The sequence below is a fragment of the Triturus cristatus genome, chromosome 2_2 (genome assembly GCF_964204655.1).
Source record: "Triturus cristatus chromosome 2_2, aTriCri1.1, whole genome shotgun sequence".
Classification (NCBI taxonomy): Eukaryota; Metazoa; Chordata; class Amphibia; order Caudata; family Salamandridae; genus Triturus; species Triturus cristatus.
Window position 1 is genome coordinate 1,041,590,192 of NC_140582.1, and position 21,284 is coordinate 1,041,611,475.

General features: G+C 45.7%; 1 protein-coding gene across 2 annotated transcripts in view; it reads right to left on the reverse strand.

Moving 5' to 3' along the window:
• The window catches only part of HTT (huntingtin), a 2,065,683-nt gene that overhangs the window by 1,585,860 nt on the left and 458,539 nt on the right, over window positions 1-21,284 (reverse strand). For both annotated transcript variants that reach the window (XM_085642500.1, XM_085642499.1), the window contains 2 exons: window positions 5,985-6,065; window positions 3,560-3,912 (listed from right to left, as the gene is read on the reverse strand). In XM_085642500.1, the coding sequence (XP_085498626.1) occupies window positions 3,560-3,912; window positions 5,985-6,065 (434 nt within the window). The remainder of the gene's footprint in view (window positions 1-3,559; window positions 3,913-5,984; window positions 6,066-21,284) is intronic.

Below are 21,284 nucleotides of genomic sequence, written 5' to 3' on the forward strand. Positions count from 1 at the left end.
ACGACTCTCAGCAGTGTCCAGTATTGCCCCTATGAACAGGTTGCGCTGAGAGGGCACAAGGTGAGATTTGGGTACATTTATCGAAAAACCCAAGTCGAACAACAGCCGCGTTGTCATCAGCAAATGATGCAGCACCATCTCTGGCGACTTTGCCTTGAGTAGCCAGTCGTCCAAATAGGAGAAAACAGGAATGCCCAACCTCCTACGATGTGCTGCTACCACCGCCATCACCTTTGTGAAAACCTGTGGTGCAGATGTCAGACCAAATGGAAGGACCGCAAATTGGTAATGTTGGGATCCCCCGTAAAACGGAGATACTTTTGATGCAACTTCAGGATGGGAATGTGAAAATACGCATCCTGTAAATCGCTCAACACCATCCAGTCTTCCTGCAGCAGCGCCAGAAGAATCTGAGCTAGGGTCAACATCTTGAATTTCTCCTGTTTGAGGTAAAAATTCAAGATCCTGATGTCTAGGATTGGTCTCAATCGCCCGTCCTTTTTGGGGATCAGGAAATACCGGGAGTAGCATCCCTGACCCCTTTCCTACTCCGGAACCACCTCTATCGCACCTTTCTGTAGCAAAGATAGAACCTCGTGCTGCAGAAGCAACAGATGGTCCTCCAAACACCAACCATGATGAGAGGGGAAAGGAGGGGGAAACTTCCGGAAAGGAAGGGCATATCCATTTTCTACAGTATCCAAAACCCAGAGATCGGATGTAACAGATTTCCAATTTCGTAGAAAATGGGACACCCGACCTCACATGGGTCCAACATGCTCTAAGATGGGAGATCTAGAGCTGCTTTTCTGCGGAACCAGTTGGGGAACAGGGGCAGAGGAGAAGGAGACTTGTTGGCAAGCTAAGCCTCACAGGCAACCTCTACCTTTCCTTCTCTAGGTGCTATACAGCGGGTTAGCCTGCTGTTGTTGCTGGGCGCACAATGGAGCATCCTTTCCAAAGCCCCAAAATCTTCGATAACCAAAGCCCCTCGGTTGAGGCTGCAGGTCTAGTGATCTTGCATTGGCTCTATGGTCTTTAAAGCGCTGTAGCGCTAAGTCCACCTTGGATCCGAAAAGTCGAGAACCATCAAAAGGTAAATCCAAAAGGTTGGCCTGGACATCCGAAGAGAAACCAGACCCCCCCCCCCCCTCATCCAGGCATGCCTCCTAATTGCCACTGAGGAACCCATCATTCTAGCAACAGAGTCTGCCGTGTCGAGCCCATATTGAATAACCGGACGGGCTGGAGCTTGAGTGTCCGACAGCAGCTCCGCAAAATAGCCCTGGACATCCTCTGGGAGTTTAGGGATTACCTATTTAGCGGAATCCATCAACGAATGGATGTAGCGACCCAGTAGGCACATTGTGTTTGTTGACTTTAAAGCCATACTAGCTCATGAAAATACCTTTTTGGTCCATTGCTTCATATTTTTTGAATCCCTATCTCCAGGAGTGGACGGAAAAGATCCAGAAGATTGCTTCAAAGAGCACGACGCCTAAAACACCATGCTCTCAGGAGAGAAGAGTGAGTGGATCCCCAGGCGCAGCTTTGAACCGCTTTGCCACGATCCAGACACAGATGGGGCAGACATAGGCTTTTGCCATACTTCTAAAATGGGCTCCATCAAAGCCTCATTAAATGGGAGCAGAGGCCCTATCACCATTAAAGGAGAGTGATGAACCTCTGCCAAGATATTTTATTTAATCTCCGCAGTGGGCAACTGCAAGTCCAGGAGATCAGCCGCCTTCCTGATGAATGAGTGGTCGGAAGAGACCTATTGTGAAGGAGAAGAGAGTTCCCACTCTGGCGACGTATTCAGCCAACTAGCTTCCTGAAGCCCTTCAAACTCATGCATGGGATCCACTATTTCCCCTTCCTTTACCTCTTCCTCTTGCTCCTGGAATTGTTCCTCATCCATAAGCCTCTGTGGCTCCCTTCTTGACCTTATATCGGCATCAGCTGCGCCAGACGCGGCGCTGGCGACTTCGGAACTGGCGTCGATGGAGGCCTTTCAGGGACGGCCAGAGGCGCCGAACAAAGTCACGATGGTGCCGGAACGGAGCCCGACGGCGCCCGATAATATTCCGTCCTTCCTCCCCGGAGATGGTATCGGCGTCGAGAACCTCAGTGTCAGGAGAGGCCAATTCGGGGTCATCGGCATAAATGGCATAAAAGGTGCCTGGGCATAATGAGGTGGTAAGCCCATGTTGGATGACAGCGGTTCCGTGGGGCCAACCGGCACACCGGAAGGGTTAGCCACCATGGCAAACATGCTATACATCGCATTTAAGAAATGCGAAGGATCTGTACATGGAGCAAGAAAAGGTGGGTATGGATCCGGTACTGCCTGCTCAGGAACTGCCCGGGGTCGTAAGGCATGATCTGGCTGTGGCGCCGGAGACACTGGAGCGGAGTGGCCGGACGCAAAGGCGTCGATTCCTTGGCAGAGAGTCCCTCAGAGTCGGAGAATGAGCCAGGGTCACTTGTGGTGAAGGAGAATAAAAATACTTCATCCTTCCTGTAATGCCGTAAAGCTGGGGACCCCGACTTTGGCGACTTGCCCTTAGAAGAGCAACGTCTGGAGCCATGACGCCGCTTCTTCTTGTGCTTCCCCTACGACTTCGAGGTGTGCGCAGTCGGTGACTTTGACTTAGATCATGTCCTTCTCTGGCCCATCTTCAGCTTCTTCACCCTAGCCATCAATAGTTACGCTTGCATCTCCTTGAGGGCCTTCGGATTCATACAGCGACACAAAGAACATCCCTCGACGTCGTGGTCAGACGACAGGCACCAAAGTCAATCATCATGGGGGTCTGTGATGGACATATGACCCCCACATTCCCTACAAGGTTTAAACCCAGACTTCTTCTGAGCAGCCATCTCACTGCTACAATTACAGACTACTGTAACAATGCAAAACTACTAAGAAATGGAGAGTCCAGAATAACTGTAATGCAGCGAAGATGCCGAAGAAAGGGATCCGACGTCAGTATGCTGACTAGGTTTTCTTATGGCTTCGATGACGACACGCAGAGTCGCGAGCGTAGCCTTTCCATTTTCACGTCCTCGTCGACGTGGGAGAGCAATGAGAAAAGTTTCCGTGGAATGCTGCACAAGGGGTAAGTCAAAAGGTGAGGAATCCACAGGCAGATGTATCCATCAGAAAAATCTTTTTTCCCAAACTGAAAGATTTAGACTTGTAAATTAGGAATTAGTTTCTAGTCTTACTTACTTAAAAAGGCTGTGGCACATAATTTCCACTGTTCAAACACATATTTGATGTAATAATTGAATATGGTGTACACAGGTCATTATACGGGATACAAGCAGCTACTAAAGAAACACCAATCTATTTGTATGTTAAATCCCAAAGAGCGTGATATAACGAGGTCAAGCTCTCAATAAAACATATGGGCGGCTGACCTTTGCGCTGCTACTATCTGAGAACGATAAATCAGATGATGAAAACATACGTGTCTTCCAAGGACTAGTTTTGAGACATGTTACGCCCCTCAATAGAAGACAGGTATGCCCCCTTTGTCCGCTGCACACTTACAATTTCAGAACTGTCTGATGGCGTCACAGCAGAATCTGGACCTTCCGTAGTCGTCTGCGAGCTATCACTAATAGGTGAAGATGCCTGCGTGGTGCCTTCATTTGTTGGGTCAGACTGAACTGTGCTGATTTGGCTGGAACTTCGACTGAGCATATCAGCCTCATCTCCTTCAGTGGCTGTGCTGGTCAGATCACTACTGTTCAAATCTACAGACTCTGACTGCAACGTATGTTGTGACCGTGGCTGCTCCGTGATTATGTCATGTGCTGTCAACTCCGGTGCTGCTCCTGAACCAGCAGCAGGAGCACACGAAGAAGGTGCCACGTCACCTGCAATTTCACTTTTAATTGAAGCTGCGGGGAGGAAAAGAAAATTACACTAATAAAAACTTTAAAAAAGAGTTTTTCAGCAATTTAAAATGGAGTTGCTCTTAGAAGCCAAAACAGCACAAATGTATGAATTGAACAACTATTTCTTGAAAGGCCATGCTGAAATACCTGTCACTATTGTTTTCCTGGACAAATCCCACTAGACAGATTTGATCGACAGACAGACTGACAAGAAAAATAGGAATCCATTTTGGAAAATATAAATTATGGGAATAGACTTCCCCCTCAGGAACAAATACATGGTAGAAGGTGTTCCCCTGAGTGAGAAAAGAGGCATTCTCTGCGGGCGCAAAACTGGTAAAAAGAGGCGTGTGTACCAAACTCTATACCACAGATCTAAAAGGAACATTTAGACCCCAGCAGGTGGCTGCAAGGGCTGTCAGCATAGCAGAGGGCCACCAACCAAAACCAGGGATTCCTGATGGATTGGGAGAGATATTTGTTGCAGAAACTATACCTGATGAGGTAGGAGAACTATCAGCAACAAGCACTGGCAAAGCCAATAAGTCTCACCTTTGTGACCCAATGGCCTTTGCTAATGGTTTTAATCCACACAGCGCAGGATCCTTCATGCTGTGTAGCATGGCCAAGGTAAAACAAATAGAAAAACCTATTTACATGGCCGCCTACATGATTCTGTAAGCGCTTGCATCACCTATAAAAAACACCTAAAAAATGACATGCCCACTTTTTTGTTTTACTGATCCGAGTTGGATCAGTAACTAAAAACAAAAACAATGCACAATAATGTTTTTTGTACATTTTTTTAAACGGGTGGGGGAGCGGAGTTAACTGGGTGGAATCAATGGAGGGAGTCGGAAACAAGAAGGGAAGTGCAGGGGGACATGGGAGCAGCACAGAAGAAGGCGGAAGACACAGAACAAACAGGGAGGGTGGGGAACCCGAAAGCAACAGAGGAGGGCGGGAGACAAAGGAGTAACATGGAGGCATGCAGGGGGAAACGGATCCAACATGGGGAGGGCAGGCGTATGGCTGCAACACGGAGAAGCAAACAGGCGAGCGCAAAAGGGAGGAAGACTGGGAGAAGCATACAGAAACAGGCAGCGGCATGTGGAAAGTAATAAGTATACAAGTGAGAGCTTACACAAAAACTAAAACTTTGTTTCCTAACATCGAGCACAGCCACCAGGCAAACACAGACATGGTAAAGAGGCAATGCTTCATGGGAGGGACAAACACAAGCCAGAGAAGCTGAGACACGAATACGAAACTGCCAAATGAGTGTGACAAGAAAAGCAAACCAATGGTAAGCAATCGGCAGGCTTCAAGACCCTCTATGTTTATGGTAGGCCACAATATCCTTTGCGACAGATAGTATATGCAAAGTCTAGTAGGTTTGACCTACACATGCCAGTTGGGTATCCATATAATGGTGGCCTACTCTGCATGCTTTTTGTTTGCAGAAAGAACATCCAAAAAAGTTGGGGTTTCTCTTTGCAAAATAGGAGCAAATCGGGATGTTCAGCGAAAGCTTCCCCTGCTGGACAGTCTTGCACAGGAAAAAAAATCAACGATGAAAGCTCTGCCCATTGTAGGGCGGGGTCTCTGTCATTGTGACCTTTGGGATGGATGGGCAGCTGTGAAGAGGTTTATGACAGCAGGGCTAGCGGATTATCTCCAATCAGCAAGATGATCGCTTCCACCTAAATGAGCCAGGGAAACCATGGGTTTGGCAGAGAAGCTGCCCTACCAATTAGTAATGGGGCTTTCACACCACCAAACCCTAAACGAGGCACTCAACATTTTTTAATTCACCTGCGGAGAGCAGGGGGAAAATATCAAAACTTAAACAGTTCATACATTGCATTTAGGACTGCTTAAGTCTCAGGACTATTTCAATTTATTATTTCATTATATTTTCATGTAAAGGCTACAAATGCAATTGCATTTATTTCGATTACAAATAGGACACAAAACATTCCCAAATACAATTCAATGGGTCATAAGTTATATGTTAAATACTAATAAAGTTTGATGATAAGTAAACAAAAAAGAGGGTAAAAACATATGCTTACCCACAAAGGTCGCAGTTCCAACCTCAGACTTTGAATCAGGATCATCTTCTAAACCTTCCTCTTCTCCCAAAATCACCTTTCCTGAAAATGTAGCAGATATTTTTTCTTTTAAGTTTGCAAAACAATCTGCTTGTAAATGACAACACATTCCATACATGAATATGCCTGATTTGTTAATACATTTACTAGGATTACAAGCTTCCTTCAAAAGATCAACTACTTTTCCTAGTATAAAAGTTAAACATGTAAGAGTTATTTAAGTCAAGTAAATCTAGTTATTTCCACTCTGAAAAACACATGACTAGCCAACTGAATAATACACAGTGAGAGAACTATATAACCTTAAGAGGATGATGGACGTTGACAATGAATTTATGGGAAAATATAGTACCCAACATAGAAACGTTACAAAAGATGATTTGTTTTAATGGCTACTTTCTTCTCACTTATCTACTGAGAAACATATTGCACCAGTAATCATCAAAACAGGTAAATGATCTGGGGATATAGTCTTGGGTAGCCTGCCAGCACTTCAGCAAACACTGACAGTCTTCCTTGGTGCAGTCCGCAGGCAGCGACAAGCACAGTCCGGACCACCGCCTTGCAGCTCCCTGGCCTGACTGATGCCGCAGGCTACCAGGAGATGGGAGTCGTTCTCTGGAAGGTCAGATCTGTATCCCCACCGAGTGGCAAGATACCAGGACAAACCAGAGCCGTGCCATAACAATCCCTGGGGTACTGGATGCCCTGCACCAAACACTGACCATAAGTGTCCAATCCGGACTGTCACTGCACCAAGACCAAGGAGCTGTCGAGGGACATCAGCATCACTGAGACCCATTTCGACAGTGACATAGGTGCCTTGATTTCTACTCTTCCTGACCGCGAGGTGCATCTTTGCGCACCAGCCCACCCGACTTATGCCACTCTGCACCAGAGTCCCCCAGCCCGGGACCCGACAAACTGGCTGTGCCCCAAGACCCCTTGTGACCTGAGCCCTCGTCAGGGAGCCCTCTGACTTGGCCGCAAGTCTGTCTGTGCATCTTCTTTTCAGGTGACCCCCCTTCTACCAACCTTACCAGCACCTGCTCCTGGTAGAACCCAGGCGGTTCTCAACGAACTGCTGGTAGGACCTTGAACCTTGGCCTACTACTATCCCGATTCCAGAAGGTGAACCTCTTAAACTGACTGTACCTACTTTATATGAATCTTTGACTTTTCCTCCCAGAGGATTGCACTGTGCGTAAAAGCGCACAGGTTTAAATGCTTTTATTACCCGTGCATATTTTTATCGAGATTTTTATCGAACACTGTACTTACCTTGAAACTAAGTTCTTGAGTTTGAAATATATACAAAAAGAAGTGTTATTTATTTTTCTAAATTGGTCTCAGATTTATTCACTGAGTGTGTCTCATTTATTGCCACTATGAGTACAACAACATATGCTTAGTACTACCTTCTGAGAAGCCTAACTGCTCACCCACACTACCACAAAAGACAGCGTTATTATTATCTACTTTAGCCTCTGTAAACCAATTGGGGACTCACTGGACTCTCTGTGGTGTACGTCTTTATAGTACACTTCCTACAGAGACCAAAAGCTGGTCAGTTCTTCTGAGTTTTTTGGTACGATGAAGATAGAATTTAAGACGACATTTATTATCCAAGGTGTGGAGAGACTTTTCAGACTGAGATACTGGATTTGGGAAAATGTTACACAACACAATAGGTTAATTGAGATGAAAATGCAATGGAACCTTGCGGATGAACCTTGGGTTTGTTTTGAGAAGCACAATCATCAGGGGCGCACTGGGAACCGAAACCAGCCCCGACGGTCTGACGGTCTGTAACTGGGGGCAAATAACGCTTTGGTATGTCTCCCTACTACCTTCCACTGCATAAACCATAGGGTTGGACCAATTAATTTCTACACTGGCCCATAATAAGGAGATCACCACCTGGTGGCATAAATAGACACATATGATTGGGTTAGACATGTGACCCATCCCTACACTATGTCAATAGGTGATGCATCATTACATCTGCCTCACTTTATACCTAAGGAACATTACTGAAATGCGGCCACCGTCTTTGGTTGACTGCACTAATGAGACACGCATTTAAACTACACTGATTAGCTCATACTGGCAATTCTGACCATTCTAACATTACACTTATTAGATAGGTGCACACTACCGACATGCTTACGAAATATTGTTTTCGAGCATACCAGATGTTATATTTACACGTTCCAATTGATATCCTCGAGGTGCTCGGTATCAATTGGGTCCCAGGCAATCACATTGCAAGGGATACACCTCCAATACTACGTTACAAGATGGCCGCCACGTTCTACTGTTTACTGAGCGGAACGTCTTACATCAATCACGTGCCTCTGAGGACACACGCCCGGAAGCCTACCCCTCCTCGTCTGTGGCGCGGAAAGTATTAGGCTCCTAAAGCAGGTAATTGGTACAAGGAAAGGAGCGCCTGGTAAAGGGCTCCCGAAAGCACTGCTCATATTGTTTTAACGCTTCTAACATTGTACTAACGCTGTCTGTACTACATACTGGCTCGCTCTGCTGCCCATTATCAGTAACAGTTGGCTGTTCTTAAACCCACAGCCTTGGAAATTGCCGCTTTTATTGTATTTTAAATCACTCACCGGTTGTTTGCATAAACTGTACCCCACACGTGCACCAGGTCTGCGTCTTCCCCGGTCCACCACGGATTGTTCCGGTTGAGTGGAGGGAAGGATAACGCAGGCCGGAAGTGCCTCATCGCAACTGAGCCAGTTAGCGGTCTAGTTGTTAGTGCACCTGCATAAAACACGAAGCTCGCCCCAAAGCGCAGCGGGCGCGCCGCTGGCGGGCCGAAGGCGCACCTAAGGAAAGCCCGTCTGCGCCCGTCCGCGCCAGTCCAGGCCCAGGCCCAGGAAGACTGGCTCCTACGCACTTATTCCACCTAATGCAACCTCCAAATTCACCATGCCTTCACTTAGTTTCCATTGAGAAACTGCAAAACACATGTACCCACTGTCATTACGATCTTTCACCATTAGGATCGCTTGACCCAGACGGGAACCCATTTAGCATGGCCCTACTGAACTGCAGATCTCTGCCTAAACACTCCCTGGAAATCTCCATCCTCCTACAGGACACAAAAACTGAGGTGCTATTCCTCACAGAGACCTGGCTTTCCCCAAGTTCTGACCCTGATGTGGTACAGGCTCTCCCTCCGAGATACCTGATCCAACGCCGTGACAGAATAAGTGGCAAAGGTGGCGGAATAGCAATCATCTACAAAGAACATCTAACATGCCGGATTCTGGACAGCCCCTCTCTAGATTGTGAAAGCGCCCACTTCATCATTGAACTCGCCCCCTTTAGATCCTTCTCCGGCATCCTCCTTTACCGCCCCCCAGGAGCACTGGGAAAATTCTGTAGCTCGCTACTAGAAACAGCACTCTCCCTGGCTAGCTCTTTATCCAACTTCAATCTTCTTGGAGACTTCAATCTGCACTTTGACAACTCACAAGATAAAGTAGCCAACGAACTAACACTTGATCTTGCAGCTTTCGAACTCCACCTTAAGATCCATCAAGCCACACACACGAAAGGCCACCTCTTAGACCCTATCTTCTCAAACATAAAAGAACTCAAAGGGTTGGAGCCTGTCCCCATGCCCTGGTCTGATCACTTCTTAATACCCTTCATCTGGCACCCACTCACTGAGGGCCCCCAGACGTCAATCACACGCACCCTAGAACGCCCCTGGCCCAAACTAAACTTAGAGGACTGGTCGCACGAAAAGGAACTAACCATACCCTCTCATGATCCAGACCCCATAGTAGCAAACAAGAGATTTGCCTCATGGGTCGAGAACGCACTGGACAAAGTACTACCCAGAAAAATCCTACAAAAAAAAGTAGGTCGAATAAATCTTCCTGGTTCACCCCGGAACTCCGCGAACTAAAACAACAATGCAAGAGATTAGACGAGCATGGAGGAAAGACTTCTCCAGTCAAAAAAAAAAAAGAATATAGAGCCTCCATTATTTCTTACAAAACTGCTCTCAAAACAACACAGGCTACATTCTATGAAGAGCAAATACGATCCTCCTCCAACTCCTCCAGGGAAACATTTCGGATAGTTAAAAAACTTCTGAAAGTCCCAGATCCTCCCCCAACCCCTGACACCTCCGGCTCTCGATGCAAGGAATTGGCAGAATTCTTCTCCACTAAAATTCATAATATCTTGAAGTCCCTGCCACCCAACAATAATGATCTATACCCAGAACCACACTCGCATGAACCCCAGAGCTCCGACCACTGTCTAGACTCATTCACCCTTTTAACAGAGGAACTTTTCTCCCCCTTACTGGAGTCAATTAAGAGCGGTTCTCCACTCGATCCAGCACCATTCACCATCCCGAAGTCAGCTGCACCTACCATCGATGCCCCCATCATCAACCTGATCAATGCCTCACTAACTAGGGGCACTGTCCCCCGAACTGGAAGATGGCCATGATAAAGGCCCAACTAAAAAAAAACCACCTAGATCTATCCGAGATGAGCAATTACCGTCCCATCTCCCTACTACCAGGAATTAGTAAGTTGGCAGAAAAATTTGTCAATCATCAACTCTCTACCTACCTGGAGTCCGGTGGACTACTCCACTCTTCCCAGACGGGCTTCCGCCCTGGTCCGGGCACGGAAACCGCTCTAATTGCAGTGGTGGAGGAGGCAAGAAAGATTCTCGACTCGGGAGGATCCGCAGCCGTTATCCTCCTGGATCTAAGTGCAGCCTTCGACACGGTGAACCACTCCACATTGGTACACCGTCTCAACAAGGCAGGAGTAACAGGCTCGGCCCTTTCCTGGCTCAAATCGTTCCTGGAAAAGAGATCCTTCCAGGTAGTCGAGGTAACTACTCGATCTCAACCCATCCCGCTCCATTGCGGGGTCCCCTAGGGCTCGTCCCTTAGCCCCACTCTTTTTAATGTGTATATGTCCCCACTGGAGGATATAGTTGCACCCTTTGGAATCAAACTAGTTACCTACGCAGCTAATTGTGACTCTTAATCAGGCAGAGCAACCTTCAGTGGACTTGTGCTCTTGCCTCAAAGAAGTCACTAGCTGGATGAACAGGTCACACCTGAAACTTAACGGCGAAAAAACAGAGCTATTACTGGTAGGCAACCAGTCTAACTTCATCCCCAAATTAATGTGGCCAATTTGTATGGGACCAGCACCCACCCTTAAAAAAGAGATACAAAGCCTGGGCATCTGGCTCGACCAGGACCTCACTTTACAATCCCAAGCAAGGAAAACTGCTGGAATATGCTTTGGCCTGCTCCAAACTGCGCTGAAAATTCTCCCCCTCCTACCCTGCCACTCAAAAAAACTCCTTATTCAGGGGCTTATCCTCTCCAGACTGGACTATGGTAATGCCCTTTATCTTGGCGCCCCCAAAACTGTCATCTCCAAGTTCCAGGGAGTCCAGAACTCGGCGGCAAGACTTCTCACAGGCACAAATAATCGGTGCTCGGCTAAGCCCGCCTTAAAATCTCTTCAATAGCTCCCGATTCAGGAAAGAATCAACTTTAAGGCCCTCTGTATCACCCATAGAATTTTCCAGGATAAGGGCCCCCCTATTCTAAGGAACCTGATCAAACCATACAAAGCCAATCGCAGGCTACGCTCCGACGACCTTCACCTGGCAGATACTCCAAGAATAAAGAAATCCCGGACAGGGGGACGACTTTTTTCCTACAACTCCTCCAGGCTCTGGAACTCTCTACCCTTGACCATACGCAGACAAACCAACATCCTTGCTTTCCGCAAACAACTGAAAACCTGGCTTTTCCCGTAATTCCACCTACTCTCTAGCCTCCTCGCAGCACTGGGATGCCTCCGGGTAGCCATGCGCTATATAAATATTATTCCATTCCATTTCATTCCCGTGCCAGTTCCTGTTAGCTGTGTTCTTCCCGTTCCCGGCGGCGTGGGGTAGGTTAATCGGCCCATTACGGTAAGCAGAATTGTGAAAATACGGTCAGCGGGATTTGTCCTTAACCCTGTACCCCAACATATTGCTAGTGGAGGGCTGTTGGCTATAACGAGCCATGCTACAACCAGGGCGCCACTCAGACCTAACCTGCGAGCGAGTCCTTGAATTGGTGCTGATAAGATACACGCCAGCAAGGGAGGGACGTCTCCAACCTTGGAGGTTTTACCCCTCGTTGCACGGACTTGTGCTACCTTATTACACACAGCCACCGGCCTCACCTGGGTGCGGCTTGGAGACGGCATTCACATGGGGTAGCTGAAAAGCAATGTTTCCCCAATCTGCCCACTAGTCATCAATGGGGTACAGCGAGACTGGGGATATTTATACCCTTGCTTTCCCAGCCTCCCTACTGCAGTGTGCATTACCTTTTATACTATCTTTGATTAACAGGACACCATGCTCTAGGTGTCCCGGAACCGCTCTGGACACAGATTGGAGCGATACTTTAAATAATGATAGGTGAGTGGAATGATATCCTGATCCACTCCGTTAGCAGGCCCTTTTGCAGCATTCGCCCCAGTTTTTAACACAGTCTTCTGATTTTAATGTCACTTTTAGATAGGTTACCTAACCTTAATGGAGGCTATCACTAGACACCCCCACAATTGTCATGTATCATTTTTTATGCCATCACTGTTGGATACTCATGATTATGATTTTGACAAGGAGAGAGAGAGCTGAAAGTGTGAGCTGAAGAGAGGAGTACCTCAATACCATTAATACAGTTGTGATTGCATTCTGTATTTTCTCTTCGGTCGCCCAGTGATACTACAGGTACTTTAATTCACAGTACTGAGACATGGTAGGTAGTACTCACTCCCACCACACTGTGTAGATAGTTTTTGCACTAGGTCCTAAAGACTTGCCATGGATCGCTATGACCAATGGGAACGAAACAAGTTGACCATGAGAGTTGAGCTTAGCTAGACTGAACCTTGACGTCAGAGAGCTGCCACTCTTGTTTTTAATCAGGTGGATAGCCAGCCTGAATAAAAGTCCGTTTTGGACTATCTAACCTGTTTTAATCACCTCCTTCACTACATCTACACCCCCTAGGCTCCTAACACCCACTGCACCAAACGGCTAGGAACAAAAGATCTCCGCTAAAGAGCCCCTTTATGGGTGCCCGCAGGGTATTGCAGAGCCGACCAGATGAGGAGCAGGTCCATATGATGAAGCATGAAACCTAGCTGACTGGGTGTGTGAGGACCCTAGTTCCAACAGGAGGAATTCCCTTCCTCCTCCGCTTCAGCGACACTGACTGAACATTTGGTCAGTCGCCTCTTGATCTTTCTCTCTCCTCTCTATTCTGTTCTAGGAACTGCATACCCTCTTCTCGGACTGGGAATGGCAGACAGATTATGCTACTGGGAGGCCCAATTAATAGCAATTAGCGAATGGTTGACTGAAGGTTGGGATGTCCTGGCACACCGCTTGGCGCTCTCCTGATTAGGGTTGGACGGCATTATGGGACTGCTCTATGGCACCCCACTTCCTAGCCACCACCCGGAGATGACTGCAACAGTCATTAAGATATGGCCTGCAGCCTCACGCTTCACAGGCTGTGACAACAAGTTGACACAGTTGACACCCCCCCCCCCCAACCACCATGGGAGGGTCGATGGCTGCGACACACTGCCTGCCTTGAAGGTTTTAGGCATTGGGACAGAACTGGAATCACTACAGTGGGTGACATCTGGTGGGGGAAGAGGGTGACGGGCCACCTACAATCTTTCCAAGACCTCCAGCAACGATTCTCTCTATCGCACAAACAGTTCCACAAATACTTGCAACTCCCTCATGCTTTGTCTTATCATACACAGGTTCTGACTGAGCTACCCGAGCATAGCCCTCTCAAAGATAAATTCATAATGGGATGCCTTAGTATCACACGTATACCACACATTGGTACACAATGCACCAGAAGTGTTTTTGCTTCTTAGGAGGGATGAATAGGCCCTATGGAGGATGTGGACAGGCTGGATTCCTGGATGGCTTCCCGCAAATTAGCCATCTCCTCCCGGATGCAGTCGATCTATTTTCATTACCTACATGCTGCCTCCTTTACGCCTAAATGTTTGTGGAGAGCTGGGAAACTTTCCCTGCCGACCTGCTTTTGCAGTGTCCAAAAACGCTGATTTCCTCCACATGGTATGGACCCTGAATATTGGGCATTTAGCAGGGCATCAGGCGGACATTTTTCTAAATTCTAGACAGAGCGGCCTACTTGGTATACTTGAAGATCTTGGTGGTCCCCGCTGTGAACGGATTATGGTGTGGATAGCCACAATGGTTGCCAAGCGATATATTGGCTGCAAATGGAGGGCCTCCCAGCTGGCACAAAATGGCGACACGAGTGTGGGGGGGATGTAGGGGGTGGACCAGTGTGCTAAGATGGAACAAATGATTTACCACACTAGGAGCTGTCCACAGAAACCTCATTAAATCTGGTACAAGAGGTGGCCTTTCTATGGGCTGGAGAATGTTGAGTGACAGACGTGACCGGGCAGGAAAGGGGGTGGTCTGTTAATGTTTTCGATGTGTTGTACTTAAAGCGGACTATGTTATATAAAAAAAACTATTTTAGCAAAAAAATATAATGGTGTGGGAAAGTAAATCACACTAAGGAAGTGAAGATGAAAATAGGAGCAAGTCTTCAATATGGTTCAGGAGCTGCGGTTGAGGTTTGTGCAGCACAAACGTGTACAGGAAGAGTGTAACTTTTGTTTTTGGGAGAGGCACTTCTCAAGACAATTATGGGCTCCCTGTTTGGTAGCCAGGAGAAAGCTTGTAGAAAACCATTAGAAGATCCAAACAAACTATCCTTCAGATTCGAGAAATCCAAATGCTCCTGGCAAAGGGTGATAAGAGTACAAAGAAATAGTCAAACATTTCACTTTAGGGCCAGAGAGATAGGGGCAGAAAGCAAAGAGAAACAGAAAGGAAAATAAGTAAAAAGGAGATAGACATGGGAGGGAAAGGACTAAATGGGAAGAAGTGGAAAGTGTATCAAGATTGAAAAGGAGGGTAATGCAGAAATAGGGGAACAAAAGACAAATAAGAAACAGTCAGTAGAAGACGAAGGGGCACAGCCATTGACGATGAAAGGGTACCCAGAAGGAAGAGATATGCAGATAGCCCCTTAAAGTCACGAGACTGGCGTATTTGCTGCAGGATGCTAATACAGCAATACATCATAATTAGTATAAGCAACAACTGCACTTAGGCAAAATATGAATGTAAATCAGTATGGCAGATATAGTACAGTATATAAATATGAATGTAAATCGTGCAAATATTGTCAACACAATATGAATCAATAGCTCAAACTTCAGAAGATAGTCATAAATTGCACATAAATTCTCTATTTCCACTAAAATCATCTCACTCATTAATGATGATAAAAAGATAAAAATAAAACAATACACAATTACAAAAGAAATGGCATCAGTCAATCCTAGGAATCTTCCTTCTTTTTGTGAGATTCCTGTTATTTTTCCTTATAGAGATAAACAGATTTGTGGCAAAGTATATACTAACAATAAATTTTGTTTATGCTGAACAGTCAACCAATTTCACAGGCATTGGAAGGAAAGCACACGGGACAAAATACTGTGATCAGCAGGAGGTTAAGAAGCACTGGGTGCCACGTGCGATCTGTAGCGGTTGACATAGAGGTGCTGAGGGAGAAAGGGTGTTCACTAGCGGCAGTGGTAGCTACACATAGAACTATGATCTACAGTTTCTCTACAGAATAATGTTCGGAAATTCGTCCCTGCTTCATGCCTGGGAAGGGCTATCATGTTAAACCCAATAGCTTGAGCTGCTGACTGAGGAGTTTATAAGAAACAGAGATTTTCTGAGGGCTGACTTTAGTCAGCATTTAGCTACAGCCACACATCTGCATCTGTGTTAAAAGACTCATAAAAAGTAATTTAGGTTAAGGCTGCCTTTGCAGACCCCTCATCAAGAACCATAACTGAGCCGAGAATAAGGCTCTGGTGGGGAATTCCCGACATGAAGACGATCCAATCAAAGAGGTAAAGGAATCAATTCATAATATCAGTAAAACAATCACTGCAAAAGAGACAAACATAGAACTGCTGTGCAAAAGTGTTTTGTAGAGTTGAACACACACTCACCAACACAGAGTAATGTCATGAGACAAATTCTACTGAACTACTGTGATAAACAGATATCTTAAATTGCACAGTGACTACCATCATAGGCCTTTAAGTGAAGACTGGACCATGTAGAATCCTTAGGATGAGTTGAAGAGTGGCACACAGAAGGAGGAGGGTCAGAGTTAGTTCCTGAAAGGATGGTATCAAATGTTGTATAGACTTCACAAAGCTTGAAATGATTTGATCAAATGCTGTACAGACTGTCCAAGGAGATCAATGCTAAGAGACACATGAGGGAGCCCAATCCCATTAACTCTAATATCCACTGAAATATTTATTTAATTAATAAAATAAATAAAACACATTTCAAGGGAAGGCAGAACAATTTTTCATGAATAAAAATACAGATACATTACTCAGTGGAAAGGCTGTAAACTATCAACCCTACCTTTTAAAATCTTAATGTCAGTCTTCTCACAAGGTAGAAGGCAGTCAAAAGAGTAAAAATATGCACCCAGGCAGGAAAATAGTGCACAGGTATTCATAGAGGGCACATTTTACACACTAGGTTATCGAGACATTTGCAAAACATAAGTTACTTTAATAATGTAAGGGGCAATAAAAGGTTACGGATGAACTAGGATTCTGATATATTGCTTCTAAGGTGCAAGCTGATTTGGGAGGGATGAAAAAGCATGTGCAGTCTGTGTTGGTGGTGCAGAGGTTGTTTTCATCATATATTTAAAAACATTCATTGTCTACCGAAGAACTGCCCAATACAGACAACTGAATCTTTATCTCACTAAATCCCACGTTCAGTTTCACCCGGAACCTCCTGCCCCCTATGCAAAGATTGAAGCAAGACATAGGGAGCTGGAAATCTTTGCCACTCTTCCTGCTGGGCAAGGCCGCCCTTTTTAAAATGATGGCAGTGCCCCGCTTCCTGTATGTCCTCCAAAACTCACTAGACCCTATTCCCAAATTATACTTCCAAGAAATCGAGAGCCTCCAGAGAGACCTACTATGGGACGGAAAACCCAGGATCACCCTGGCTAAGCTCACCCTCAATTGGTATGACGGTGGCATTAGTTTCTCAGATATTAAAAAGTACTACTGGGCTTTCCATCTTGGGGCCATAAACCAGGAGTTATACAGTCGTATCGATGACCCGGGATGCGCCATGGATAGATGGATCCTGCCGGGAGGAAACTACTAGAGAGCGCTCTATTCTCTGCCCCGTAAATATCCCTTGACGGGTCCAACCTCTCACTCGGTCCATATATGGCATATTGCCAACAAACATTCTGGCTGGGACCGCAGACTCACACTGGCGACCCTCTTGTGGGATTCAGAGAAACTTGGGAATCTGTGGCAGACCCGGGGGTTTGATAAATGGGACCTCATCGGGATCTCCCAGAACAAGGAGCTCTGGGTCTGGGTCGTTGGTGGACACAGAATGTTTTAGATATTTTCAGATCCGTCATGCCCTCCGGACCCACCTCACTAAGGGTACCTCCCTCCCAGATGCCTCCCCCCTGGAGGATAAAATACTAGACAGCCACCCGAAAAGGCTATCTCCCTAATTTATAAAAAGCTAATCAACAACAGGGAAGACCCACTGCAGTCCCTTAAAGAGAGATGGGTGAGAAACGGAATTGAACTTGACGAGGAGGATTGGCGGGAGGCAGCTTCTTCCCCGAGAGAGGTAGCAGTTCAGGCTAGATTGCGTTTGGTGCAGCTCAAGATTCTCCACAGAATCTATATAACAGGACCGTGCCTGGTGCGTATGGGTAGAGCAGAAAATGGGGATTGTAGGCGCAAGTGCGCAGGGGAGGGCACCTTCAGACACATACTATGGGACTGTGACCGCATACAACCTTACTGGCGCACCATTCACCACGTCCTCAGCGAGGTGCTGGCTGTTGAGTTGCTACCGGAGGCAAACAGGTGCATCCTGAACATATGGGAGCCAACGGACCTCACCTTCTATTCGAAGCTCTGGGCTACACTGGTGGTAATGATTGCTAAAATGAACATCGCACGGCATTGGGGAGCCCTCCAGCCACCTGGGGTAGAAACTTGGAAAGTAGACCTAGAATGGTGCATGTTCAGAGAAAAGTCAGTTTACATTGCGAGAGGGTGCCCTAGGAAATGGAGCAGGGTCTGGGGGTCATGGAATTCCTACTGTGGCAATATATGTACCCAACTGGCACACAGGACTGCAGACGATAGTCTAACAACCCCCCTAGCTGTCCCACACCATACACTGTGAATTGCTTCTATGTAATGCAAAGTCTAAATTGATTGAAAGGTACTTATTCCTCAGTAAGTGAAGTATGATGTGTTGTGTTGATGATACTTAATAAAAAGATTTACACCAAAAAAAAACATTCATTGCGTTATTTAGGTATTGTTATCAGGTAAAACTTGACTTGTACTAAGGGGTCATTTAAAGCTCTAGTAGACAAGCATGGCATTGTTGAAGGGCTTAAAGATAGCTAGCTTTCTTGCTGTGAAGATGAATGTAGAAAATAGATAGCTGATCCATTCAAGAATGTGGGAAGAGGCTTCTATCGACATTCAGTGCATATGGGGACAGTATAGCACAGCAGGACTCAAAGAAAGGACGCAAAGCATGAGATTCATGACATTTGATATCAGAACACTTTGTGAAAGAATTATAATTTTTCTTGTCTTGCGTGTGGAGTTGAAATAATAAACGTGCATGGTCTTCAAAGAAATGTTTGTCAATTTTAGAGGCTGTTAAAGTCCATCTATGATAAAGTATTTATTTTAAATAAGAACGCAAGTGCTTAAATGAGAATGATCATTTAGTCTTATCTCACAGCATCAGTGAATTCTGCCAAGACTTTTTCTTTCAAAATGCTTAATACACACTGTGCAAAACAATCATAGTCCAATCAAAAAAAAAAAAGTGAGAAAAATAGCAACTAAAAACCAATCCTCAAAAAACACCCTATGCACATTCTCTTTATTGCACAATCCATACATTATCCATTAGGATCAGAGGCAAGGATCATGTATTTACTTTCCTTACTTTAAATACAAGCACACTAAATCAGACCACATCCCACAGAAACCGGAGAATAACCTACTAAATGTAACACTTTTGTTTTTTTCACCAATTAGATGTTTGAGTGGCCCGACAGAACAAAATTCACCGATTTCTTTGTGCCTTTTATTCATTTGTTTATCAGTATCTGAAATGTTCTGTAATGGTTCTATATTATATACATTTGGTTTGATCAGTTTGCTCCAATTGTTGAGTTCATCTGGTTGTTGGTCACAGGTTCTTTCAATCGCAAGTCTTTTATTCCTTGCCAAGAGGTCATCTTTTATCTTGCATGGGATGGGTGGGTGTGGGCACACAGTGCTTGTCAGAAATCCACCCAGCTTCTTTGTGCCGCTGCGCTCCTAACAAAGGAAGGTACTGCAATCCATGTGGTGCATGTGGCACTATCACTCTTCATGTGGGGCTGGAGGTACAGTGACAGTCAACCTCCCTTATCCCTGTCACACTTGGAGAGCTGTGCGACGTCCATCATTTAGTGTGCTTTAGGAAAGACACGAATTGCTCCCTTCACTGTTTCAACCTGGGTAGCTTCACTAGATTATCAGCTCTTGATCAGCCAATATTGTGGACCCAGTCTTCTTTTTCCGGCAAAAACTGCCCCTCTCTTGCAATAGTAATAAAGGCATAGCCCTGAGGGTTGCTTACTGAGGTTATTAGCGGCATTCTAGTAGTGTCCAGGCGGGATAGGGGAGCTTTTTCTGGTAATGGTTTTCCAATTCACATTAGGCACCACAGACACAGATAAAGATTTTGCCCTTTGCCAGCTTTTACCCACGTAAAATAGAGCACTGAAGTGTTATTTGTAGTGGGAGTGAGAGCTAAAGCTGCAGTGAAGCAGTGATGATTTATGGAGGAGAAGGAAATCTTTTTTCCTTGGGGTCAGAATTCAGTCTGTTAAATGATCTGCAGTTGCCTTGAATACTTTGGGTAAACTATACTAAGTGTCTGCTTGGTCACCTCGACCCCTGCAGAGACAAGATGCTGCCTCAGGGTGGCAACCTAAAATCCACATGTACAAACAGACAAGAGGGTTCCGCAGAACGTTGATCCGAGAAGCTAAATTAAGCTTTTAGGTCTGCCCTTTGGTAGATTAGAACACCTTCTGCTTAGGAGGAAGAGAATCCGGGACCAGGCCCACTCCAGTGCAGTGCAGTGCAGTGCAGTGCAGTACAGTACCTATGGCCAATGATGGCCATTTCGCCCTTTCATCCACTGTAGCAAAAAAAGGTGGCAGATGAGGGACAATTACTGGAGAATGTAGAAAGGAAACCAAAAAGATCCAAAGACAGACTCAACTGGAGAAGGAAACAGATTCAAGATGAGTCTTGATTTAGACAAAGAGGACATGGTATCTGGTGGCATGGAAGAGGTAGAACTGACAGGTAAAGACAAACTATTTGATCCTTGATAATCTATGACACCCTTAGTCCTAGAAGTGAACAACTTCTTCCAAAGTGAATTCCTATGTACAATCATGACTATGGTAATCTTTAGCTGATTATGAGCTTTCTGTAAATAAAGTGTGCCAGGAGTTCAGTAGACAGAAAGGTCTCCTAGACTCGAGAGTTTAACACCAAAATTGTCCCCTCAGTAGGTAATCATAACAAAGATCCCAAGAAGGGCACAAACCAATCACAGCACGTATACGAGAAACACTAGTGTATAATGAATGGCTGCTGACAAATATGGGATTCTGAAGGTCATGGGTTTGAATTCCAGCAAGGCAGACTCAGGCAACCCTCCTTCTGAGGTGGGTGAACTGAGTACCACCACATGGGTGATAGTAACACCTGTTATCTACAACACTTAGTAATGGTATTATTTTTGGTATTAAATTCTTCAACAGTACTCAGCGAGCCACTTAAATTATGGAGATGGTGGAAAACACTATGAAGTCAGATACACTAAATGACCTCATATCCTATGAGGAGAAGCTCAACAAACATGCTCAACATACCATTTGCCTTCTATGCAACAGAAATTGTAACATATGAACTGAAATGCATAGGT